Genomic DNA, 26872 nt, shown 5'->3' on the forward strand with positions numbered 1-26872 from the left:
TTTCCCAGTTGTCTATTCTATTTTCAAAGAGTTTTGTTTTATTTTGACAGTCTTATTTTTCCTGTCATTTATTTCATTTTTTCTTTCTTTACAGACTTCAGTTTTTGCCAATTGATCTCAATGTCTACATCTTGGGATCTTGCCTACCAAACGACACCACATCCTCACCTGAAACCCCATCCATCTATGGCACTGGCAAAGACAACGTTTCCTTGGTCAGGAGAAAAGTAGAGGTGGGAGTCGTCAACCTCTTCCAGCCCAGCGCTCCAGTCAAAAACCTGATCTCCACTTAATGTCTCGCTCTCTTTCTCCTCCCCCTTCTCTTTTTCTGCTCGCTCCTCCAGCACTTTAGATGTGAACAAAGTCCCTGTAATGGCATTCACCTGCAGAGAAGAAGTTACAGTGATCTTCAGAAAACTGCCGTCTTTTTTTTTCTTCTGTTTTTCAATGAGTTAATAGAAAATACACAAACAACATTTAAGACAGTTTAACACAGAAAATACAATTTCAGTCAAGGTTTCTTTGTAGTGCCACATCGGGGTTGGGAGCGTTACAAATGCTAAAATGAACTGGTCATGACCTGCATCAGTTGAGAACTTGGCTTCTCACCTGTCCCAGGATCTTCTGCAGGTGGGTGTAAGCTTCCTGAGAGGTCAGCTGCAGCTCCATGATGAGTCGGTCTATCTTATTGATAACCAGAACAGGCCTGATGTTTTCCAGCCATGCCTGACGGAGCACAGCCTGAGTCTACAAACAAAAGACATGATCACATTCCACATGTAAAGACAGCACTATGTCAGCCTGCACTTCGGCCCCCTTGAACTTTTCAACCTTTCGCCACATTTCAGGCTTCAAACATAAAGATATAAAATTTTAATTTTTTGTCAAGAATCAACAACAATTGGGACACAATCGTGAAGTGGAATGAAATTTATTGGATATTCTATATTTTTTTAACAAATAAAAAACTGAAAAGTGGGGTGTGCAATGTTATTCGGCCCCTTTACTTTCAGTGCAGCAAACTCACTCCAGAAGTTCAGTGAGGATCTCTGAATGATCCAATGTTGTCCTAAATGACTGATGATGATAAATAGAATCCACCTGTGTGTAATCAAGTCTCCGTATAAATGCACCTGCTCTGTGAGAGTCTCAGGGTTCTGTTTAAAGTGCAGAGAGCATCATGAAGACCAAGGAACACACCAGGCAGGTCCGAGATACTGTTGTGGAGAAGTTTAAAGCCGGATTTGGATACAAAAAGATTTCCCAAGCTTTAAACATCTCAAGGAGCACTGTGCAAGCAATCATATTGAAATGGAAGGAGTATCAGACCACTGCAAATCTACCAAGACCCGGCCGTCCCTCTAAACTTTCACCTCGAACAAGGAGAAAACTGATCAGAGATGCAGCCAAGAGGCCCATGATCACTCTGGATGAACTGCAGAGATTTACAGCTGAGGTGGGAGAGTCTGTCCATAGGACAACAATCAGTCGTACACTGCACAAATCTGGCCTTTATGGAAGAGTGGCAAGAAGAAAGCCATTTCTCAAAGATATCCATAAAAAGTCTGGTTTGAAGTTTGCCACAAGCCACCTGGGAAACACACCAAACATGTGGAAGAAGGTGTTCTGGTCAGATGAAACCAAAATGGAACTTTTGGCCACAATGCAAAACCATATGTTTGGCGTAAAAGCAACACAGCTCATCACCCTGAACACACCATCCCCACTGTCAAACATGGTGGTGGCAGCCTCATGGTTTGGGCCTGCTTTTTCTTCAGCAGGGACAGGGAAGATGGTTAAAATTGATGGGAAGATGAATGGAGCCAAATACAGGACCATTCTGGAAGAAAACCTGTTGGAGTCTGCAGAAGACCTGAGACTGGGATGGAGATTTATCTTCCAACAGGACAATGATCCAAAACATAAAGCCAAATCTACAATGGAATAGTTCACAAATAAACGTATCCAGGTGTTAGAATGGCCAAGTCAAAGTCCAGACCTGAATCCAATCGAGAATCTGTGGGCAGAGCTGAAGACTGCTGTTCACAAACGCTCTCCATCCAACCTCACTGAGCTTGAGCTGTTTTGCAAGGAAGAATGGGCAAGAATTTCAGTCTTTCGATGTGCAAAACTGATAGAGACATACCCCAAGCGACTTGCAGCTGTAATTGCAGCAAAAGGTGGCGCTACAAAGTATTAATGCAAGGGGGCCGAATAATATTGCACGCCCCACTTTTCAGGTTTTTATTTGTTAAAAAAGTTTAAAATATCCAATAAATTTCGTTCCACTTCACGATTGTGTCCCACTTGTTGTTGATTCTTGACAAAAAATTAAAATTTTATATCTTTATGTTTGAAGCCTGAAATGTGGCGAAAGGTTGAAAAGTTCAAGGGGGCTGAATACTTCCACAAGGCACTGTATACTATTGTTTGGAAAGTTCTTGCAAAAACAAAGGTTTTCAATGAGACTTAAGGATAAAGCTATACAGTGTTTCTCGCCATATCACGGTTCACTTTTTGTGGTCTCACTGACTGATCACAGACTTTTAAATTGAAATTGACAGTGCAGCTTCTTCGCCATATTGCAGGATTTTGCAGTAAATTAGTATTTCTATATATTTATTATTGTGTCAAGCTGCATTGAAGAATGATGCTGAATGAAGGAAACCTGCTTTCTATGCATTCTGCAGAAATACAGAAAACGTGGCAGGAAGTCATCAAACACATTACACTTCACACCTGACAACATAGCCCTGAACCAAACTGACTAGGCTGACTTAACCACAACAATACAATCACTGTTAACACTGTAACATTAATATAAACCTCAGAAATGACATTTAAACCCCAAACTTCAATGGTGCATTGCAGCACAACGGTTCAGTCATAGTGACTGGCTCTGTGATTGCTAGATTACTGGAATTATTTTTGCGGTAAAATAAGCATTTTCCAGCTGAAAAAAATGAAAACAACATAAAAAACAATAATTAAAACATATTACAAGAATATTTAATTGAGTACAGTGCTGGGCTCTGATTGGCTCAGCGACCGTAGCATCAGTCCCCTCTGTCTCCCATGTATAAAATACATTCAGCATCTCATTATAACATACATATACAAATTACATGTACTAACTTGAATTCAGGGAGCTCTGGAGTAGTTCATGGTTAATCACATTGCTACATATACAGACAAACAATCACATTCACACCTACAGGCAATTTAGAGTAACCACTTAACCTCAGCATATTTTTGGACTGTGGGAGGAAGCCAGAGAGAACGTGAAGAAAACCCACTCATGCACAGTGAGAACATGCAAACTCCATGCAGAAAGATCCCGGAAGGCCGGGATGTGAACTGGGAATCTTCTAGCTGCAGGGCGAAAGTGATAACCACTACGCTACTGTGCAGCCCCCAGCCGGACTGTGCGTCTTTTATTTATGTACCCTTGTGCTCGGTTGCTCTTGTGATGACTGCTTCAGTCGCATTTCAATTCAGGAGTTCTCACACTAATATTGCAGCAATACATTTCAGTAATCATCAATAGTAATCATCTGAACTATGGCAATCAAAGTTTATTTCTATAGCCCTTTACAACAGCCTAAAGCAGGGGTGGGCAAACTCTTTGGCTCAGGGGCCACATTGACTTTTGAAATTCGACAGACGGGCCAGACCACCATCAGATGATCGGAGATTGTGCAAACTAATATGAAGTACATGTTAAAGACAATACTGACAAAGTAAAGAATACTCACATTCAGTTTCAGTGGGAACAGTGTTGTTGGTCACCCTTTTTGCCCGTGCATCAAAGTCTGGTGTCAGTTTGGTTGTGGCAATTCTCAGGATGGATCTGAGGTGTTCATCAGTTAACTGGGATCTGTGGTGTGCTTTGTTGGTGTTCATCACGCTAAACGTCTGCTCACACATGTAGGTAGATCCGAACAACACCACCATCCTCTGTACCATCTTCTGAATGTTTGGAAACTTTGCTTCACTTAGTGAAGTGTAAAAGCCATTCAGTTTAAGGGAGCTGAACTTCTCCTTTAAGACTGAGTCACTTTGAAGCTGGATCAGTTCCAACTGCAACTCCTGAGGTGCTGTTTCTGGGTCTTCTGACAAGGGACATGATACCAGCTGAAGTGTCTTGTCAATTTTTTTTCCCCAAAATCAGAGAACCGACGGCAGAATTCTCTGTGTAGGTCATCTAGTGATTTCTTATATTTCATCACGTCAACTGGCCTCTGTCAGCGTAGCCAGTGTAGCGAAATGAGCGAAGGATTTTTTTGACATTTGTCTTGAGAATAAAGTCAGTTTGGCTTTGAAGGCTGTTGCATTTGTGTACATTTTGTACACAAATTGATCTTTCCCTTGCAGCTTCACGTTCCGCTCATTCATGTGCATCAGTATGTCCACGGTAAAAGCAAAATCACAGCCAATTTCTGTCGCCCAGCTCAAGAAAATCAGCGGTTTTCCCGATTAACTCCAAAAATGAGCTAATCTCGCCTTTGAGCTCCCACACTCGCTGACATACTTTCCCCAAACTTAACCAGCGGGCATGAGAGTGGTAAAGCAAGTCCTGGTGATCAGCATCAGTTTCTTCAACAAACTTAATGAACTGACGATGCTGAAGCCCTTGTTCAAGACAAACTGGTGTTCCGATCAACTGGTGATATTCAGTGAGCGAGACAGCTGTTGCAACGGCAATACATAGCATAGGTGACTGTGTTGATGCCTGTTCAAAACACACAGATGTCAATAAACTGTTCCGAAATGCTCTTGTTGTCAGTTTTAACACTGGCTCCAAAAATCGTTATTGTTCTTTTCTGACTCATGGCTGTTCAGTCCACCAATAAAATACGCGGTTTTATGAGGACTTCCACCTAACTGAGTGGAAATATCGCTTCGCTGCGGTAGAGTGTGACAATCTACACCAGATTAACTGGTGACAGTCTGAGGCTTCAGTCTGACGGTCAGGCAGAAACAACACGAGAAATACTGTTACTGTTTTCAAAGATTACTGCAATTAAGTTGGTGGATCTGCGTTGTATGTCTGTTCTGTAATTTGTCTGTCTGTGTCTATGTATCTGTTAAGCATTTGTGGCATCTATAGGTAAGTGTGAAGGCAGTTTTATAGGTAAGTGTGAAGGTAGTTTCATAGTTAAATCTGAAGGTAGATAAGTTAGTAGATAGGTAAGCGTAGGATTTAGGTTAGTTAGGTGTTAGTGCAGCCAGTGGTAAGAAAGGGCAATACAGGGAAATCTCTCCTAAAAAAATGGACCCCAAAATGGCAAAAGAGGTCCTTGACCTGAAAATTAACAACCATTACCCTGAAGGCATCACTGCAAAGCAGAAATATATGATCAGAAGAAGAGCTGAAACCTTCATGGTAAAGGGTAAGGTGTATAATAGGGATTTGTAGTTTGTCAACTACACTTTCTAAACTCTGTAATTTCATGTTAAATGTGCTTCACATTCACACACTAGATGGTGAACTGTACTACATATGTAGGCGGAAAAAACTCAGCCTGAGCACCTGGCAAAAGTTGTTTGCTCTGCCAAAGAGGCAAATAATATCTTTCACGAATTTCATGAAAGCCATTTTGGGGGTCACCGCGGCTGGGAGAAAATACACAGTGCTATAATCAGCCGCTATTACTGACTTGGCATGGAGAGTGACATTAAAAAATGGGTAAGTTCATATCTTCAGAATGACTTTTAAAATGCACATGTAAGTTCATTGTTAGTGTATATTTATATCTAGATAGAATGCCAATCTAAGGTTTGAATACTAACTAATGCTCTGCAGGTGTAAGGACTTATTTTACTTCTCAGTCTTGGTGATTATCAAAGTTGTACTTTTAATTTTCAGCATTAGAATTAATTCGCACAGTTTGTAATTTGGAAATTATATTGGGCTTTGTCTACTTAGATTGCTCAATGTCCACCATGCCAGTGCAAGCGGGCCTCTATCAAAGAAAAAAAAGAATACAGTCCAATAGAGGTAAAGATTGAACCTTCTGTTGGTTCTCAAGTTAATAACAATAATTTAACACACCTGTCTTTCTTTTCTCAAATAGGTAACCGAGCCTCTAGAGCTCGCTGGAATGGATCTTGTGGGTAAATTCACTCAAACAGATGGTGGCAATCAGTACATATGTGTCATGGTCGATTATTTCACCAAATGGGCAGAGGCCTACCCACTAAAAAGTAAAACAGCAGATGAGGTCACTAATTGTATCCTTGATTGGTTTTACAAATTTGGTGCACCTAAAAGACTGCTAACAAATCAGGGCTCAGAGTTTCGCAACAAGGTACAGCACTGATACATAATGCTGCCAAAAATATAAGTGACTGCTGACTTATTTTTTGGTTTGTCCTACAACCCTTTTGAAGCTCAACTATGGTTTGTGTGAAAAGCTGGGCACTGAAAGAAGCCTCTGTTCGCCATATCATCCCCAGGCAAATGGTCTAGTGGAAAAGTCAAATGGCACAATCCGAAGGTAAATTGTTTAACTATTTGATCATGCAACTTTTGTGGAAATTAGATTTTGCAAATATTCTGCTTTATCATACTTAAGCAAAATTTTATCGTACTCGCTTCTGTCTGTTGTTTAATTTTCCATTTGAAGGTCACTGAATAAACTTGTAGCGGAACACCCGACAACTTGGGACAACTTTCTTCAATCCACTATGTTTGGTTTTCGCACAAAAAAAACATCTGACTACGAAATACAGCCCGTACTACTTGATGTTTGGGAGGGAAGCCAGGTATCCATCAGAAGTACCTAAGGAATACAAAGAAACCTTAATATTCTCAACATAAACATTTTGTGAAAATGCTGAGATGAACCTCCTGGCATTCCATTACTAATTATTCTGCTTTGTTTGGCAGGTGACAGAAGAACGTATATCTTCCTTACTTCAACATGAAGAAGTGTGTGACGGATTGAAAAGGCAGGCAACGACCTATAAGGAGGTCAAAGCAAACATAAAAAAGTCAAGATGCAATACGTAAAAGGAAGGCCAAACATGGCACTGAAGATGATTTCAAAGTGGGGGATCTAATATTAGTAAAAAATATTAGGCAGGAGCAGAGGAAAGGGGGGAAACTGGACTCTGACATGCTTGGACCTTTTAAAATCATAAACTTCATCGGAAAGTGTGCAGACATTTTATCAGAGGGAGGGAAAATAAAACGAAAGATGAATATCGATCACCTCACCCACTATTTCCAGTCAGAGGAGAGGATACCTGCAAAGTTGCAGAAAATCCTGGCAACTTCTCCTCTGGCTGGACCCTCATCAGTGGAGTCTACATTGAAGGCAACAAGGATCCAGACCCTAGATCAGCACAAAGATGCAGAAAACTAAGTACACTGACAAATTGTACCTTAAAACATTAATGTTGTACATTAACATTAATTTGTGTCTTTATAGTAACCACAGTGATGTGGGCTGGAAAACAAAATAGGGCCAAAATAGGGCCATATAAGATCTTTTCAGAAAACTTCATGGACTTGGCCCCAGGGAAGGAGCTGGAGAGTGAGGTATGTTACATTTGTCATGATTATCTGCTTAGTAGTGGAGGTAAAATGGATGAAAAGTTACTTCTGTATTCATAGGTGATGAATGGCTATCTGACAAGTGTGGGCAAAAGGACAGGAGCTCTGATTTTAGATTCGTATCTGATGACCTCAGCCTGGCAAGGATCTACTAAAGGCTTCAGAAAGGTGAGTTCAATTGGTAGACAGATGGCTCAGCTGGCTGAGCAGGTAACTTATAAACAGGGGCTATAGTCCCTGATGCAGCGGCCTGGATTCGATTCTAGCTCAGCCATTTGCTGCAGGTCTTTTCCCTATTTTCCTGTCTGCCTCTACTAACCTGCCTAAAGCCAAAATACCTTTAAAAAAACAGCAAAAAAGGTGAGTGTATTCAAAATTAAATTTAAATTTTTAAGGTTTCTATCTGATATTTTGTAGTTAAATCTACTTTTTTAACAGCATGATGTGGCAGCTGGAGCAGTCTGTGATAACGCACACTGGACACTTATTACCTCCGCCAGGAGGTTATGTAATCATTGGAGTTTGTTTGTCTGTTTGTCTGTTAACAGCATAACTCAAAAAGTCATGGGCGGATTTTCACGAAATTTTTATAGAATGTCCGGAAGAGCAAAAGTAACAATCGATTAGATTTTGGAGGTGATCCGGATCACCGTCTGGATCCAGGATTTTTTTTGAAGGACTCTGTACAATTGAGAGATGGCCTGGCGGAGGTCTGCGCTCTCTGAGTGCTTTTATAGTTGTAAGAAATCTCAACATATTTAGACACACCAATAAGATTTTTTTTTGTCATGAGACTTAATTGCATTTTTGAAGATCATGTATCTGACGGAAAGGAGGGCACTGTACCTGGATCCATTTGGGGCAACAGAGGGACAGATCAAGAAGTGCAGAGAGGTAACATGGCATGAACATGAAACAAAATGATGGTTGCATTTGATAAATTGCATGTTTACACATAATGTGGATAGTATTTGGGAGCAAGATGGCAATTTTTTCTATAGAATTTTTTTTCATATATTGTATTTTTCTTCTTATATTACCTTGTCCCTCTGAAGTCCAAGCACAACTGCTGATTTAAAAAGGCCTTATTTGGGCCAAAATTAAAGTTGGTCAACGGTTAATGTGTTGTATGCAGAGCACTGGTCCGCACAGTATGTTCTGCAATAACAAAGTGGACGTGCGCAACACTGCCCAATCCAAAACAGCAGGACTCGACATCATGTGGTGAATTTGTGTGCAAGGTGAGTGTGTGATTATGTGCACACCTAGCACAATAAGTATTCCAGTTCATATTTATCATGAATTTCTTAGCTTGCAGAACAAATTCTAAATAAAAAAGAGATATAGTATCCTGTGGACCAGGAGGGTGTGGCCAGGCTAAAGCTTGACATAGCAATATCACTGCTGAAAGATTCAGGTAAACTTGAGGAGGTAGGTGATCATGTATCTGCATTTAACTACCTTGCATGCTTTCATTATTTTTTAATATATTTTTTTCCAGATGACCTATATCAAATGTATCGGGCTTGTGGGGAGGCCAGCTCGGGCACAAAAGTGGATAAATGGGTATGAGCATTCTGATTCCATTCATCAGGCAGTTCAGACTTCAAAACTGAGATCTGCAACATTATACTTTTTTTTTTAATTGTTGCATTTAGTTTTACCTTTAATGGCACATTTTGAGCGTCAGTGAGTGACATGAACATGACAAACACCGGTTAGTATTCTAATGTCTATTTTCAAATCTCCTTTCAGATTGAGTGTACCGCCTATGGGAGGTGGTACCATATGTCCTGTGTGGGGCATCCACCCACAGATAGGGACTACAACTGCAATAGGTGCCAATAAACATTTTATCAAAAGGAAATGTAGTCTTTTCTCAATGACGTCAGTTTTGAGTATGGCACAACGAACTTCTATTGCTGATTAGAACATGAATGTCCTGTGATTTGTTTTTTCCTAAATTGCTGCATTTTGAGTTCAATACGTTAAATATTGCTGGACTGTTTTGGTAAGATTTTGACGTTTGTGTATTTAAATAAGTCAGTGTAGCGACAATGTGATCTAAATCTGCCAATATGGTAGCAATACATCGTTAAACTACAAAATTTTGGCATTCTACCACACGGTTTGGTGAACTTATTAAACGACGTGCACACCGTGTCCTGGTCTCCTGTCTGCTTTAACAGGATTTGACAGTAAACATTGATCACAGCTCCACTAGACCAGTGGTTGTTCCATTGTATATTTCCTGGTTAGTCAGTAAGGGGTCCTGAAAAGCCACGCCTACAAAACATCTGTCTCAGAAACGCTGGAATCACCAGTTGATCGGAACACCAGTTAATCTTGAACACCCTCTCACTCCTATAAAGATAACGAGTTTTACGATTGGCTTCGCGACATGATGAAGATGCAAAACAGACTTACAGAGGTCTTCCTGGTGGATAATACAGTGTAGGAAAATCACATCCAGCTCAGGGTTTTCCTCCTTCACCTTATCCTGGATTCTTTTCAGCAGCCCGACGTTTTTTTTCCCTGTCATCCGTGGTGACATTGGGGAGTTTCCACCACGGCAACTTCATCCTCTGGATGACCCAGACGCTCTATCCTACAGTCCTCTCCACGTGTTTCCCCCTTCATGGATTCCATGGTCAAAAATTCCTCCGTTGTCTCAAAACGTTCATTAATCCCTCAAATAAAATTAAAAGCTGAGCACGGTCTTTTATGGCATTACTTTCGTCCGCTTTTTCATTCAGTGAGCTGGCTAAGTCTTCGTTGACTAGTTCAACACAGCAAGGAACTGTCCTGCGTGATAAACTATTTTTTCAAATTTGTTTTTGCTCTCTGAACACATGAGACCTGCTGTCTCTACCATGCATTCTTTCAAAAACTCCCCTTTGGAGAAAGGCTTGCTAGCCTTTGCTATTTTGAATGCCAGCAAATAACTTGCCTTGGTGCTTGACTCTTGAATATCGTAGTTTGCAGAAAAAACTTATTTTGCTGAGTCTGTAAACTGGCTGCCAGCCTCTGAGTCGTAGCTGTCCGTTCTTGCGCTGACTGGTTGCTAGCGTAGTTAGCATGCTTCGTGGAAAAGTGCCGGCTGATATTGTATTCTTTAAAGAACGCAACGGTTTCATTACAAATAAGACATACAGCTTTTGAACGGACTTCAGCGAAAAAAATATTTAGTAGGCCACTCCTTCTGAAACACTTCACGCTCATCGTCGACTTTTCTTTTCTTTGATCCACTCATTATTACGGCAGGGCTCAATGCAGGTGCAAAGTAGAAGAAGAGAAAATAAACCAACAAAAGTCACTTGTGTCTGGAGCGCCATCTAGTGGGGACAACAGAAACGTCGGGCACTGCAGGGGAAGGCCGAATTAATGTGGTCTTTACTGAGATTTAGTCAATTCTAATATTGACAAAACTATTTCGCGGGCCGGATTGAAAAGCCCAACGGGCCGTATGTGGCCCGGGGGGGCGTAGTTTGCCCATGCCTGGCCTAAAGGGTGACTAAAGTGCTTCACAGTGGAAAAACAAGAGAATAACCTAAAAGCAATACAGTAACTTAAAATAGGACAAACAATCACACTTGCACTTACACCTGGACTCCAGTGGCAAAGAGGGTAGTTTTAATTAAAAGGACCATATATAGGCTATTCTGCTACGAACAATTAATGTCTTCTTATTTTGTACCATCACAGGTATAATGGGACATGTTAATTCCATTTCCTGCACATGATTCTGCACCAAAAATCACAAAAGTATGAAAACAGTGAAAATGTTGTGTTATTCTCACTTCATTTACTCTCCAATAAAAAACATCTTAAGTCACCCAACTTTCATTGTTTCTTTCATATTTGTATCTACAGACAACACACGTTTTAAGAAAATATATATTGAGAAGATATGGACAGGTACAGAAATGTGAAACACATGAAATACTACTGGGATCCAGATGGACCCCAAGTGTACGGATTAATAGGTTTTGCCACGTGTACTGATAAGGGCTAATGTTAAAATTATTTTAAAATGACCAATTATTATCTAAACTGAATTAAAAATATATTTATATCAGGCTATTAATAGCCTACCACCAAAACTGTAATTTCTACATTTGAAAGAGTACTGTTTGTTAATACAACATATGCTCTACGCCAATTTGGGACCTTTTAGGGGTTCTGATGGTTGGATTTTGTCACCTGGCTAACATGGACTCGTAGGCAATATTTTCTGCTGGTATTCAGCAACCTTTTACACTATATCCTAGACCTTTATATATTGAATATACCATTAAGTTAAATGTTTTTGCCCTGCGAGGCCATGCTGGGCACTTTCTGCTGTTATAAACATCCATTAATATCAATAATCCAGGTGAAGCTTTGGCATGAAATTGTAATGTGTTCTACGTCTGCACTAACTCAAAGACTGTGTTCCAAACTGTATTTTTTTTCTTTTAGGATGTACTACAGCTCTCACAGAAATGTTTCATGCAGCATGCAAACAATTGGGACATACTGCTTCATCATAATAATGTGCCCTACATTTTGATAACATGTCTTCCTTTCAGCATACCAAAAGCTTACACAATGAAGTAGTAAAGTCAACAATGATATTTACCTGTGGGCATACTCCCTCTACAGCATCAACAACCACGATGGCTCCATCACACAGCCTGACAGCCGTGGAAACTTCCGAGGAAAAGTCAACATGACCAGGAGAGTCTATCAGATTCAGTAAGTATTCCTGATCTCCTAACAAGACAAGAGGCACAAAAACACTGTTTAAAGACTTTTCCTCAAACCCCTCATTTAGATTGCAGCTGAACAATATACAAAAATAAAATAAAATTGTGTTTCAATTATTCAGACAGATTTTATGATTTTGATACGAGTCACATTTTTCAGAATAGGAAGTTCTTTTCCACTAAAACAAATACAAAAAATGATAATGTAATTTTGCCACATTCTGTACTAAACCAGCATGCTCCTTATGTCTGAGGGCAGCTTCTCCAATTTGGAAACTGCATACGGCCAGACAGTGATTTTAACAACATTTGATCAACTATTTTAATAAAAACCATACAATTTTTTAGTGGCTTGTCATGCTTTCTTTAACATAAAAAGAAATCTACATTCTAATGGTGATCATTGGCAACAGACATGAAAGCCATCTTTCAGATTACATATATTGTAAAACTCTTTGCTAATTTTTCTTTTTACATTTTTTCCTCATTCTTCCAGATAGCCAGACAAACAAAATGACTTTCTATCGTGGCCAGACTCTCCACAGAAGTTGAAAAGAACAATGGAGAAGAACAATGATGATGATGAATGAATGAAGAGCATTATGTCAGAATACAACAACCTCGCTCTAGAACTTTCATTGTGCTCAAAATTCATTCTAGAATACATCAGACATTAAAAAGCACAAAACCTTTCATTTTTTTGGCTGAAAACACTGGTCTTACTGATTACCACAAAAACTATTGCTCTTTGTACCAAAAACAAGCAAAGAAGACGATGCAGCCAAGGGAAACACTGCAGACTTAGTCCTGGACAGTAGTCATAGTATCTAACAGTGAGGAACACTAAAGTGTGGCTTTTATTTCAGATCCAAATCAAAGTGGTTTTACCGTTTCTGTAGTGCAGAGAGATGGCACTGGATTTCATGGTGATTCCTCTGACTTGTTCATCCTCTCTGCTGTCCAGATACCTCAGCTGGTAATAACATATCATAAATCATGAATAATGACTAAAAAAAGAACTTCTGTAACAGGAATACTCCACAAAATGTGATTGATAGACAGACAGACAGACAGACAGACAGTGTTATAAAATTATAAAAATGTTATGATTAATTGCGCTTTATGATTTCAAACTACTGTATAACTGTGACTGTTGTACTCAGTAAATTTCCATGGTCTAACTTTGACAGTGAAAATATACCAAGTTGATCCTGCAAGCAGCCGGTTGAAACTGGTTGCTCAGAAGCTGATAATATAATGTAATTTCTAAATGCGCCTGCTAAAAAACTAAACTGTTTCCACCTTTTGCCAGTCACTCATTCAAACTCTGCTCTGTTCAAGCGATTCCTTGTGCAAGTAAAACTTTGCTTTGACTTAAGAGACGACTCTGGGTATTTATTTGGAAAAGTCAGAATTCCACTGAAGAATTTTCCTGACAGACAGACAGATAGATTTTATTGTCTGTCCCAAATAGTGACGTAAATTCTTCTTTGACAAGGCTCCAATAATAAAAATACTACACATACAAACACACTTAAAGCAAAAGCTCACAAAGCAGACATCTAAAATGAATGTTAAAAAGAAACAGCAGCCGATAAAAATAAATAAATAGAGCATGGCAGTCTAAAATGTCACTGCAGCAAACATTGTTGCTTACCTTCCCAGCCAGTCGGCTTGATATGATACCATTACTTGCAACTAAGCAGTCAGCCAGGGTCGTTTTACCTGAAAAGATGCAGATAGTTCCAAATGTTCATCTGTGCAGATTCCAAATGATTTGTGCTGATGCAGCTGTCAACATCAAATATTCAAGTTGCTCTGTGTATATCTTGGACTCAACAGATTTTGTTTCCAGAAGACCCATAGTAAATTTATGAAAACCGAAATGCATGATTGTTTTTTGTAACGACGATGCATGTGTTTCAGTCATTTCATTTGAGTAGATTCAGAGCGTTAGGAGTCATTGGGAAGTCAAGAATGTCATAATGTGCATGGTCTTTACAAATGTACGGAAGCTTGTTTAAACAACCAAGGTGATTAAATATATATTAAACCTTTTTTTCCCTCTAAGGCGTTATTAAAAATAGGTCATTAAATATTATCAGCAAATTAGCAATATCTACCTTATACTGCTTTATCGCCTGCCTCTGTTTGGAGATAACAGTTCCAGAGTCTTTATGAATAAGACATTTTCAATTTCAACTAATTTTGCAACTACGCTGTTACAGTAAAACATGTTTGACGTTCATGAATATATATAAAATTCTTTCAAGCAGCAAAGCAGACTAGTGGTTATCATCTCACAAAAGTCTAGTTTCTTCACGAACCTGGAGCAATTTCCCCAAAGTAGTGTATTCCTTAAAAAATGCCATATTATTCCACCAAAACTGCAAAAAGTATCGGCTTCAATGAGGTTAGCGTCTGAAACGCTACTTGAAGATGACATTGCCCCAAGTTACAGTGCATGTCAACAAGCAACTTAGTCCATAAGAAGTTTTTCAACATTCTCTGACCTGCTCCACAGGGCAAATGTCAACAGAAATTCTTATAGTTGGTATAAGCTAAAGATCCACCACATTTAAAGTGTTTAAGTTTGATAAAAATTCAGGCTTGCCATTTCATCGAATCAGAAAATAAAGGTTAGATGTTACTGTCTTAACTCACCATGGTCAACATGTGCCAGAATGCACAAGTTTCTGATGTTGGCTGGGTTTTCTGCAGTGCAATTATCTTCTCCAGGCTGGTGTGTCCCATAGTGAACCCCTAAACCAAACAAGCATAGTAAACGTACAGTTGGTGTTTGTGTCACTCACTACAATATAGTAGGCTAAAGAGAACGGTCTCTATACAACAACACAGTCTAGTGGCTCAACTGTAAGCTAGCAGTACGGTGAAGCTGGACCATGAAAGTCATGCGCCTTTTACAACACGGACTTCGTTATGAATGTTTGAATGGAAGTAGAGCGGAGACTGTCCTGGCACTGCTTTATCTGGTACCTGCTAACTGTGGCTAGCTTCGCCGAGAGTCCTCAGTGTTCCAGGTTCGTTTCCACAGCGTCCACACAATCACAGTACCGCGTCTTGTGCTGTTGTGTTGAGTCAAATCAAACAAAACTGTAAGAAGAAGCACATATTTCCAAGACATGTGGACGTTATCAGCTCACGTTGTTTTCCCGGAAGTTGACGGCGCCGTAACCACGCCTGTTCGATGACATCATGCTGCGTTCACGGCCCGTGCAAAAAAAGGGGCCTTTAGGCTGCTTAACAAATCATTTCAATTAAATTTTATTTAAATAGCGAACTTGCAGAATTCTAAAAAGCTGCAGCCGCCATTACAAACTACCCCGTCCATTTCTCAAACCCTCGAACATTCTTTAATTCAGGCATACAGAAGCTATACAACAGTCGTGAGTGCATTCCTGTGCTAACCATTTGAATATCAAATAATTCCAGTTTGCATCTCCTCCCAATCACTGCATTATTTCTAAGTTGACAAGCAGAATATGTCCTCATATCAACAGTCAAAAATAAATAATTCAGAAAGACTGCAATAAAAATACAGAATCCAAAGAAGAAACCCCAAAGTAAACACAGTTGTGATCGCTGATACACAAGTTAGAAAACTTATTATCAAAAAAGGATTAAGTAGATCCGTTATTTACAATAAGCCTGCAAATGAATGAATCCATCCATCCGTCCATCCATCCCATTTTCTTCCAAATATCCCAGGTTGGGTCATGGTGGCAGCACCCTGAGCATGTCATTCCATACATTCCTCTCCCCAGCAGCCCCTCCTCACCTTGGTTGGACCTTAAGATGTCTTCCATGAATATCAATGCACAGGGAGAACATGCAAACTCCATGCAGAAAGATTCCAGGCTCAGGCCAGGATTTGAACTGGAGATCTTCTTGCTGCAAGGCAAAAGTGCTAACCACTACGCCATATAAATGGCATAATGGTTAGCACTATAAAATATAACGGACAATAAAATGTAATGGCCAACCAGTGTGCAATACTGGATTCTGCAAAAACAAACAACTGAATGCAGAATACTGTACAAAGAAATTATCTACAGATATGTTTTCATTTATATCTAAATCTTATCTTAACACAGTTAATGTATTAAGTCATTTATGTGTGTATGCACGTATTTATTGATTGATTTATTCATTTAATACTGTTAACATATCAGAGTTTTGAGTGAGTTTTTCTTTAGACAGGCAAAGGCCATTTATTGATCACATATAGGCTATTAAATAAATGTTTAGTGAAAACTAAAAAGCATTTAAATAAAACTTAGGAATTTATTGAGTCACTAAAATACTGTAGTGTCTACGGCCACATCAGCATGATTATAAGCATTATCTGGTAAATTCACAAACATATACTGTAGGAAATCCAGCTTATCTCATCATGAAGTCCCTTACCATATGGACTTCAGGAGATGATTGGGGATGATAAACTGTGACCTGCTGGTTGGGTCCTCCTCTCTATTCTCATGTTTCTTACATGTTTGTCTCCTGATGCTGCCTTACTTCAGCCAGTCCATGAGCAACAGAAAACACGGTTTTTCTTGTACCCATTGCCAGGGGTTTGAGTCTTCCCACTCAAACGTTTTTGCTTCTTTGGACGTGGTGGAGTTTCGGGTGTAGACATTTTTAAACGCGCAGAGCAGTGCGCAGCAGCGTCTGTAACCAGGCAACCCGTGACAGGACCATAGGACCGGGCACACAGAGAAGCACAGATATATACACACGTGGACAAAATTGTTGGTACCCCTCAGTTAAAGAAGGAAAAACCCACAATTCTCACTGAAATCACTTGAAACTCACAAAAGTAACAATAAATAAAAATTTATTGAAAATTAAATAATCAAAAACAGCCATTACTTTTGAATTGTTGATTAACATAATTATTTAAAAAAACAAACAAATGAAACAGGCCTGGACAAAAATGATGGTACCTCTATAAAAGATTGAAAACTATTTGACCAGAGTGACATGGTTAACTCAGGTGTGTCATTTAATTGACATCACAGGTGTTTCCAAACTCATAATCAGTCAGTCTGCCTATTTAAAGGGAGACAAGTAGTCACCCTGCTGTTTGGTGAAAAGGTGTGTACCACACTGAACATGGACAACAGAAAGCGAAGGAGAGAATTGTCCCAGGACTTCCGAAAAAAAATTATAGACAAACATCTTAAAGGTAAAGGCTATAAGACCATCTCTAAACAGCTTGAAGTTTCTGTGACAACAGTGGCTCATATTATTCAGAAGTTCAAGACCCACGGGACAGTAGCCAACCTCCCTGGACGTGGCCGCAAGAGGAAAATTGATGACAAATTGAAGAGACGGATCGTTGGAATTGTATCCAAAGAGCCCAGAGCAACCTCCAAAGAAATTAAAGGTGAACTCCAAGGCCAAGGTACATCAGTGTCAGATCGCACCATTCGTCGTTGTTTGAGCCAAAGTGGACTTCATGGGAGACGACCAAGGAGGACACCACTGCTGAAAAAAACTCATAAAAAAGCCAGACTGGAATTTGCAAAAATGCATGTTGACAAGCCACAAAGCTTCTGGCAGAATGTCCTTTGGACAGATGAGACCAAACTGGAGCTTTTTGGTAAGGCACATCAACTCTATGTTCATAGACTGAAAAACCAAGCATACGAAGAAAAGAACACTGTCCCTACGGTGAAACATGGAGGAGGCTCAGTAATGTTTTGGGGCTGCTTTGCTGCATCTGGCACAGGGTGTCTTGAAAGTGTGCAAGGTACGATGAAATCTGAAGACTATCAAGGCATTCTGGAGAGAAATGTGCTGCCTAGTGTCAGAAAGCTTGGTCTCAGTCGCAGGTCATGGGTCTTCCAACAGGACAACGATCCAAAACACACAGCCAAAAACACCCAAGAATGGCTGAGAGAAAAGCGTTGGACTATTCTAAAGTGGCCTTCTATGAGCCCAGATCTGAATCCCATTGAACATATGTGGAAGGAGCTGAAACATGCCATTTGGAGAAGACAGCCATCAAACCTGAGACAACTGGAGCTGTTTGCTCATGAGGAGTGGGCCAAAATACCTGTTGACAGCTGCAGAACGCTCATTGACAAATACAGAAATCGTTTAATTGCAGTGATTGCCTCAAAAGGTTGTGCAACAAAATATTAAGTTATGGGTACCATCATTTTTGTCCAGCCCTATTTCATTAGTTTGTTTTTTTAAATAATTATGTTAATCAACAATTCAAAAGTGATGGCTGATTTTGATTATTTAATTTTCAATAAATTTTTATTTATTGTTACTTTTGTGAGTTTCAAGTGATTTCAGTGAGAATTGTGGGTTTTTCCTTCTTTAACTGAGGGGTACCAACAATTTTGTCCACGTGTGTATAGAAGACTAGATACGCTAGCGCGCTGTAGCAGTCGGCTCAGATGGCTGCACATAAGGACAGCTGTAAATGACGTTGATTAGCTGCGTAAACACCTACGTGAATCACATCATTGGCTGGAGCAGCCAGTCACGGGTCACTCACTGACTCACATTGAAAAATAGCACAGAATGAATTGTTATGTATTTATTTTATTTTCAATTTAGGTTGGATTTTATTTGTGTGCAGCGCAGATTTTCTGTGCGTTGAGACTGTGTCAGGAGTGCGCAATTGCGGACGCGCGCAGCTTAGAGGGAACAGTGGCTCCCAGTGGCTCCGACCACTTCCCACGCCTGCCGAGAGAAAAAGGCTGCTTTTCTTATATTATCGCTCGGCCGTTTCGAAGAAAAAGTAAGTCGAATCCTTTTTTGTTGCTTTTTACAAGAAAAGTAGAGCGCCACTGTAGCTCACACGGTTCAGAATGACTGCGCCATCCAGCAAAACGATGCGCCAATGGCGCTGTGGAGATCGGCTAGCGCAAGCCCAGACAGTCTATGTCATAGACTATGAGCAGGCAGCGTATCTTGTCACTGGATGTAGTTTGCACTGTTCAAACAGAAACGTTATCTTACTACAGGTATTTGTTTCAAAAGCTTTATGTTGTGAAAAACTGAGATTTGGAAATTTGTGTATTTTTGTGCCTTAACTTGTCATTTTGTAAAGATGTTGTTTATTTTTGCTATTTTTTTATTTTATTATTTGGAAATACCAGAATTTGCACATTATTTTACATTTTTGTCTGTCTGATCTCATCATTTCTAAAAAATAAAATAAAATAAATCGGACATTACAATCCACTCAGTGCTTTCAGTACTTGAGTGGTGAAAAAACCAAATACTTTTTTACTCTTGAGTCATTTTTTGGATGACTGCTTTTTACTTCTACTTGAGTGATATTATTTTTATGTAACATTACTCTTAAATACAATTTTTGGCTACTTTACCCACCTCCGTTTATTTCTCTGATCAAAGTTTTGACCTTTCATTACTGCAGGATCAGTCTGAACAAGATCCAGGTTTATTTTCCAGAAATAAAGAGCATTGGTCCTCAGTTTCAGAGTGATCAGAGTTGAATTGTCATTAGGCTTCATGATTATCTCCAGAATATGAAACGGGAAGAACCTCCCAAACTGCACATATTTCTAGTTTTGGTTGCAACAGCAGCTGGATAACCTCACTGCTGGTCTAAACTCTACTAAACCAGATCAATCTTTTTTTTTTTTTTGCTGGACTTTACATCAGCGACATCTTTGAGGCCTCATGGTTTTGCTGCAGAACTGCGTGTGTTGGTGTGTTCACACTTCCTTTTAGTTACTTCTTCATTTTCTTCTCTTTTCATAGCTGGTGGCTTCATCTATCTTTAATATACAGAATTTATTTATTTCACAGTTTTAACTTTTCAAACTGTTAAACTTCATGTCATCAGAGAGTTTGATAAAACAGCGACGTCTCACTCTCTTCCCGGATTGCTCTTTCTTCTGATCAGAGTCAGAGTTAAAGCTTCATCTAGAACTCTGAGCTCAGAAAGATTTTATTATCGCTTCTCTTTAAGCTCCATTCCTCAAGTTGATTCTGAGACAATTCAGAATCAAACCAGAGAAGGACTTCAAGAATGATTTACTGTCTGAGTCTGGATTGTAAAGCAGCTCACAGGATTAAACTGTCTGGAATTCTAGAAGCAAGAATCCTGCTGATCTGTTTTTGATTAAAAAGAATAAAGCAGTTTCATCTGCTAATGAAGCTTTAAACTGCTGCTTCAATCATGGTGAGTGCTTTTACAGAAGTCATTTATTTCTTATTGTTTCTCTTTGATCTTTACAGGGTAGAAACACCTCATAAAGTCCTTAATGGGATTTTTGAAGATTTGGCCAAAGATGACTTCAAAAAATTCAAGTGGTTGTTGCATGATGAGTTGATAAAAGACTTTGAGCCCATTCCAAAGTCTCGACTGGAGGAAGCAGACAGGATGGACACAGTGGATCAGATGTTTCAGAGCTACTGCATCTACACCATTAAAGTTGCTGTAAAGGCTTTGGAGGAGATTCCCAGAAATGATCTCGTGGCGAACATCCCAGAAAGCATCAAAGAACCTGAAGGTAAGTCAGAGAAAGATGAAAACTGGGACGTAGCAGAGATATCAAGGAAAATATGGTGACATTAGAGTAATCAGTGAACATGATAGATCTGGAACAACCATCCACAGGACCAAGGAAATCCACAGCAGCAGAACAAATATTATGTAGCGGAAACCTGAGAACATCAGACTGGACTAAATCTCTCAGATCTTTGGAGAAAACAAACATGTGACCCACATAGAGAGCAGTGGAGAGAATGTGCCGATGTTTTCTGATCCAGTTCTTAACGTCTCACACAGGAGACACGTTACTGATCAACAGCCATCAGGACAAATAATCCAGACAGAAACCAGCAGCCACAACCTCCAAACACACACAGTAGCAGCTAACCTTAGATGATATTCCACAAAGCATCACGACCATGGTCCACATGGGACTGTAACCTGGAACCAACAGGAAGATAAATTATGTGCTCACGATGCAGTTAAAGTCCCAGAGAGTTTTCCCAAACACACTTTGTCCATGTGACTAAGTGACGTAAACACAGAGCAGCTGGTGTCCTCCAATGTCTTAGAATCAGTGTTTTAGTGAGTGCTGAGTCCACAGACAGAAGTGTTTGTAAATGTGAGGGGAGTTGGATTCCTGTGAGAGTCTCTATCAGGACAGAATCCTGTGGAAAAGTGAAGAAAACAACCATCACAGACAGCAGGACACAACTGATGTAACACCACTTTAGATCAAGAGAACACTAACTAACCTGTGACTGCTGTTTACTGAAACTACAGATACAGGACACTTCAGTCCTCCAGATTTTACCAGACAAACATGATTTTTAAGGCCATTACCACACACACAATCATTAGAAAAGTGACAAAAACCTTCCGTCCTCCAGCATGCAGATTACAAGCTGTCAGGTGAGACTAAATATTTTCATTGGTCAGCGGTGCTTCTGATATCTAGCAGGTCTGTCTGTGTGTCTGTCCAGGTAGATAAAGTCCCTCAGTTTCAGGTAAATCTTACTCTAGAAGGCTTATTTCACTCTGTTCAGACTAATGTTTGGTCTCACACATCTGAGTGCAGACTGGAGGCTTCTCTGTGCACGGCCGGCTGGAAGCAGCTACTGATGCATGTGAGGCTTTCAGGGAACATCAGGAAATTGTAGTTTCAGAAAACCACCTGGGTTATTGTGTCCACCCTCTAAACTGAGTCTCTGGATGCACATGGGTCTAACTATCCCTCCCAGCAGCACAGTAAACTGTCAGCCTGTGGAACCAGTGAGATCTGATCAAACAGCAGCATTAATTACACAGAGTGCAGCCGAAGTCTGGCTGGAACAGAGCTGTTACTGCCGGAGCATCAACGTTCTGGATTTAAACAGCACAAAGTCTCCAAGACAGTCGTCCTGAGCCTGACAGGTGCAAAGCAGCTGCCATCCCTGCAGAGTTTCAGCAGCAGGCAGCAACAAACCCAATCATTTACCAGTGGTTAGAAAACAGCCAAAGAAAGACTGCCTTCCACTGACTTTATGCCCAGATCATACTGATGGAAACAACTAAACCTTTATCTGCACCTTTGTTCTTGTTTACTGTCATTTACAGAAGTTACCAATGTGTGTTGGAGCTGCCTTAAAAGGAGGAACTTGAAATGTTTTATTCAGAGCCAGAACGCTGTCTGAACACTTTGTCTGCATCATGTGCTGCTAAATCACAATGAGAATGTTGGACTCACCAGTATTTAGTGTGGAGCTGTTTGTTGTGGAGAAAAAGAATGAAAATCAACGTGTTTCTCAGATCTGGACAGAAGCTGAGGAATGTTTTCCAGTCATGTGTATTCTTTCATTCTTAATATATTTATTCAGCTGGAAACAGACAAGAAAAAAAAAACAATCAGACAATGACAAATGAAATTTAAAATATGGATCAAACAGCCCAGGGTGGGTAATGTTTAGGATTTGGTCAAGACAGACGTGGATTAACTGGTCAAATTTAGTCCAGATTTTAGGATCATCACTCAAGTGATGCTGCATTTCCTTAATGTTCTGATTTAAACTGCTCAAATCACTCCTGTGTAGGAAGTTCAGTGCGATAGGTAGGGAGGTCAGAAGGCCGCTGTGAAGAATGCAAATCTTCTTGTCCAGAGGTGTGGTTATTCTCACAGTGGACACTTTATGAAGCTCATCAGATTCTGGTGACGGTAGGAGAGTCCTGTGGTCTCAAGAGAGCCGTGAGTGGTCCTTCAGTAAACATCAGATCTGCTGTGATAAAAACACAGCTTCCAGATGCTTCACCGTCTTGATGCAGTCACTCCCAGATACGTTGTCATACGCATTAGAATCTTTGGACTGATCGTGTCTTTAAATCTGTAGTTTCCATTTCAGAAATGGGCTAGAAAGGGTCTCCGTGAGGTCACACAGAGGGAGACAGAGTGTTGCTGCCACCATTCAGCGACACAGAAAATTACATTTTGTATCTGATAATATGCATATTCTGTTTGACAGTGCTGGCGAGCCATAAATTAAACATTTTATGACAGACTAAAAATCTGACCACAGGATGGACTCTGGACATGCCTGGTTGAAATGAACATAAGGAACAAGTTTTTAGAGAGACAAGCTAACAGGACTCCTTCCCTTCTTCTCCTCCACATCCTGGCTCTTCTCGCCCAGATCTGCCTCCATCGTTATGCTGCTTCCTCCTCAGCTTCAAGGTGCTTTTATGTTCATATTTTGAATTCACATTCTAACGTATGGTTCAAAGGAAAAGAAATACAGTTATTCTGTTGTTGTGCATGTTCTTTTATTGTAAATATCTGTAGAATACAGTTAAAATTAGGGATGGCTCGATACCACTTTTTCACATCCGATACCGATATCGATACTGCAGCCTTGAGGATCGGGAGATACCAATCCGATGTGAATCTTTTTGTCATTCTAAAAGTTGTTAATAATACATGGATGTAATTTGCTTGATACGGACATCTAAAAACACCACGCTCATTGTACAACACCTGTTCTGGTCCCCTAAAGAAAGAAGGAAAACATGTGACAACAAGTTATGTGTAACTGCTGCGGCTTTATTAAAACTTAAAGCTCACATCGCTTTTAACAGCGTTTGTAAACACAACAGACCCAGCTGCACCATTCAAATGTTTGAAATAAAACTGCAACTTGGTGCACATATTTAAATTAAATTAAATAATCCCCGTATATAAACAGAAAAGTCACATTATAACTCTAATAATTCTCGAGACACACAATCAAAACATAAAAATCTAGGCTACGCACCTGATTTGCTGCACCAAAACAAAAAAAGAAAAACAAGGGTAAACAGTGCAATCTAGTGTCTTTCTTCTTTTGCATGCAGCCGCTGATGTTGTACTGTATGTAAAACACTCATGAAACTAAATATTAGAATGAACACTATTCCTTACCTTACTTATTATTAATTACAAACTCTAAATTGGAGCCCTGTAAGTTTTCTCCCATTTGGTACAACCCTGATTTTCAGGTTAATCAGCCGCTCCATTTAGCTGTTTGGGAGCAGAATGGAATCACACATCACCACCACCTCTTTTCAGATAATGTGTTCATGTCATATACAAACTTGCTTCAAAAATACAAAATTTAAAAAAAAAAAAAAGGGAATTTTTTACATTATCTACAAGTTAAAAATATTATTAAGAAAAGAATCCCAACACTTCAAAGCACGCTCCGGCCGCCAGCATTAGCTGAAGCAATCATAAAGCTTTCTCCGACAACAACTAAAACCCTCTCTAAAATATATAAGTTACTCTTAAGCACTGATAAAATACATTTACCCATCTCTAAATGGGAGTCAGACTTATCTATATCCCCGGAACCAGACTTCTGGACTCAAATTTGCGATAATGCATTTAAAATGACAAAACAATGCATGCATTATGCATTGTTGTTAGAGACTTCAAAGGATACCGCTCTAAATGCCATCAGGATGATATGGGGAAAAGATTTAAATGTTTCAATAGATCAAAACTCGTGGCAAAGCATTTTTAAAAAAATAAAAAATATGTCAAGAGATGCAAGAGTCCGCCTTACACAGTTTAAAATTTTGCATTGCTACTATTGGACTCCATATCGAATGTTTCGCCTTGGGCTAAAGAAATCACCTTTTTGCTGGTGTTGTGACCAAGCAGAAGGAAACTTAGCACATGCCTTATGGTTCTGCAGTAAAATACAAGGATACTGGTTAAAGATACACAATACCTTATGTGAGATTACTAAAACATCAATACCCTTTAACCCAAGACTATTTATTCTGGGAGATGATTCTATTTTAACTGAGCAAGATGCATGCATTAAGAGCTGGATCCAAACGAGTGCCATGATTGCTAGACAAATCGTTAAAAACTGGAAGAAGGATACACTACCATCTACTCCACCATCTGCCAAGGTGGCTGCATATGAAAGAAAGTCGGGTTGTGGGGGAGGGTGTGTGTGTGTGTGTGTGGGGGGGGGGGTGGTCGTGGGGGAAGTGGGGCTGTGGGGCGCCATGGGGGTCTGCTATGGCCCGTTCTGCTGCGCGGGCCTTGGGGCTCTGGCTGTGGCGGCGGGGGTCGCTCCGGGCTCCAGGGCTGGCTCTCCGTTCAGTGGCTCCTGCGGGGGGGCTGTGTGGGCCTCCTTGGGCTGGAGGAGACAGCTCCCTCCTTTTGGTGGAGGTTTTCATGCATGCCAGACCCACCACACCGGCACCTACCAAAACTCAATAGAGTTTGTTCCTCCGGTCGCTGAGTCAGTGGAGGTTGCTGGGTTAGTGTCTGTGGATCTCACTCTGCTTTATCTATCCTTCTTGTGGCCTCCTGACATCTTCATGATTGATGCAGTTGGGATTTTGTCGTATTAGGTGTTTGTGAAGGGTCTTAGATTTGTAACTGGTTTCAAGGTGTGAATTAAAGAGCACAAATAAATAAAATGCACCTTTTCTCTTAGAACACCGTCTATGCCTCACCTTTCTGTCTGTCCTGTGTTTGTTTTATGTTTCACTTGGGTGTGCACAGCCCTCAATGGCATAATGCAGGAAACAGCTTGAAATAAACATGATAGGTTAATTTGCCATGAGGGCAGGTGATGGTCACAGTCACAAAGAAGAAAAAAATTGCACATGAAGCTTAAGCAATGGCACCATGGTTGGTTGGTGTCATTTTTGAGCAGACTTGCAGACAAAAAAAAAAAAAGAATGAACACTATTCCGATACTCACATTATGTTCACTGAAAACAATAAAACATGCTAGCTGCCTGACGTTGAACTGAAAATACTTAAGCTGCCTTGTCTCCTCATGTTGAGGACAGATTTTTCTTCAGAAAGATGAACATTTCAGCCTTCTCAGCTGTCAGTCTGCTCCTTTTTTCATCAATAACGTTGAAGGCTGTACTGAAGAGCCTCTCACTCTCCACACTTGTTGAAGGTGTGCAAAGTAATTTAGCAGCTGTGACTGCCAAAGAGGGCAGTCTCCCAATTGGGGGATAAATAATTTCTATTCTTTTCTATTGTTAACTGGTCCAATAAAATAATAATAAATGATTTATGTACAAAGTGTTTAGTATAATTAAGTATAGTACTTATGTATAAAGCACTAGACATATATTGGTGCCACGTCTTGCATTCTTGGGGGAGTCCAATTTTAAATAGGGAGATATAAAGTTTTCTCAGTGAACAATTATTTTATTGACACGTGTACAACACTGATGGAATATAAACAATATCTGGCGATTAAACCTTGTCCTAACGTTCTCATGCGAGTGAAGCTGAGAGCAGCGTAGGATCTCCCCTGATGCCATTTACACTGGTGGGGTGGACGTGCGGCTGAGAAGAGGAGAGACCTGTCACCTAATCATATTTAACACGAAAACATGTCCACAGTTCGCTACTTAATCACATTTAACCCGAAAAACAGTAGAAAACGACAAAAAAAACCAAACAAACACAGTAAACGTACAACAGAAAAGCCGTCAAGTGGCCACAGATTGAAACGTAAGGAAGGAGAAAAAGAAGATAGAGAAAGTAGAGAAGAAATTAGAAGATGGCAG

At 40.0% G+C, this 26872-nt stretch overlaps 1 protein-coding gene and 1 long non-coding RNA gene across 2 annotated transcripts in view; one reads left to right on the plus strand and one right to left on the minus strand.

Annotated features, from left to right (window-relative positions):
* Positions 1-15063, minus strand: part of efl1 (elongation factor like GTPase 1) — an 85726-nt gene extending 70663 nt beyond the window's left edge. Inside the window, 7 exon segments of the mRNA XM_022217237.2 lie at positions 169-383; positions 610-747; positions 12183-12316; positions 13198-13282; positions 13967-14034; positions 14974-15024; positions 15027-15063. Coding sequence (XP_022072929.2) covers positions 169-383; positions 610-747; positions 12183-12316; positions 13198-13282; positions 13967-14034; positions 14974-15024; positions 15027-15063 — 728 coding nt within the window.
* A 3639-nt stretch (positions 15064-18702) lies between these two features.
* On the plus strand, positions 18703-24994 carry LOC127532986 (uncharacterized). Its single transcript, XR_007940595.1, has 3 exons — positions 18703-19087; positions 20557-20831; positions 23362-24994. It is a non-coding gene; the product is annotated as an uncharacterized LOC127532986 (long non-coding RNA).
* The last annotated feature ends 1878 nt before the right edge of the window (positions 24995-26872 follow it).

This window comes from Acanthochromis polyacanthus, chromosome 2 (assembly GCF_021347895.1).
Source record: "Acanthochromis polyacanthus isolate Apoly-LR-REF ecotype Palm Island chromosome 2, KAUST_Apoly_ChrSc, whole genome shotgun sequence".
In the NCBI taxonomy this organism is placed as follows: Eukaryota; Metazoa; Chordata; class Actinopteri; family Pomacentridae; genus Acanthochromis; species Acanthochromis polyacanthus.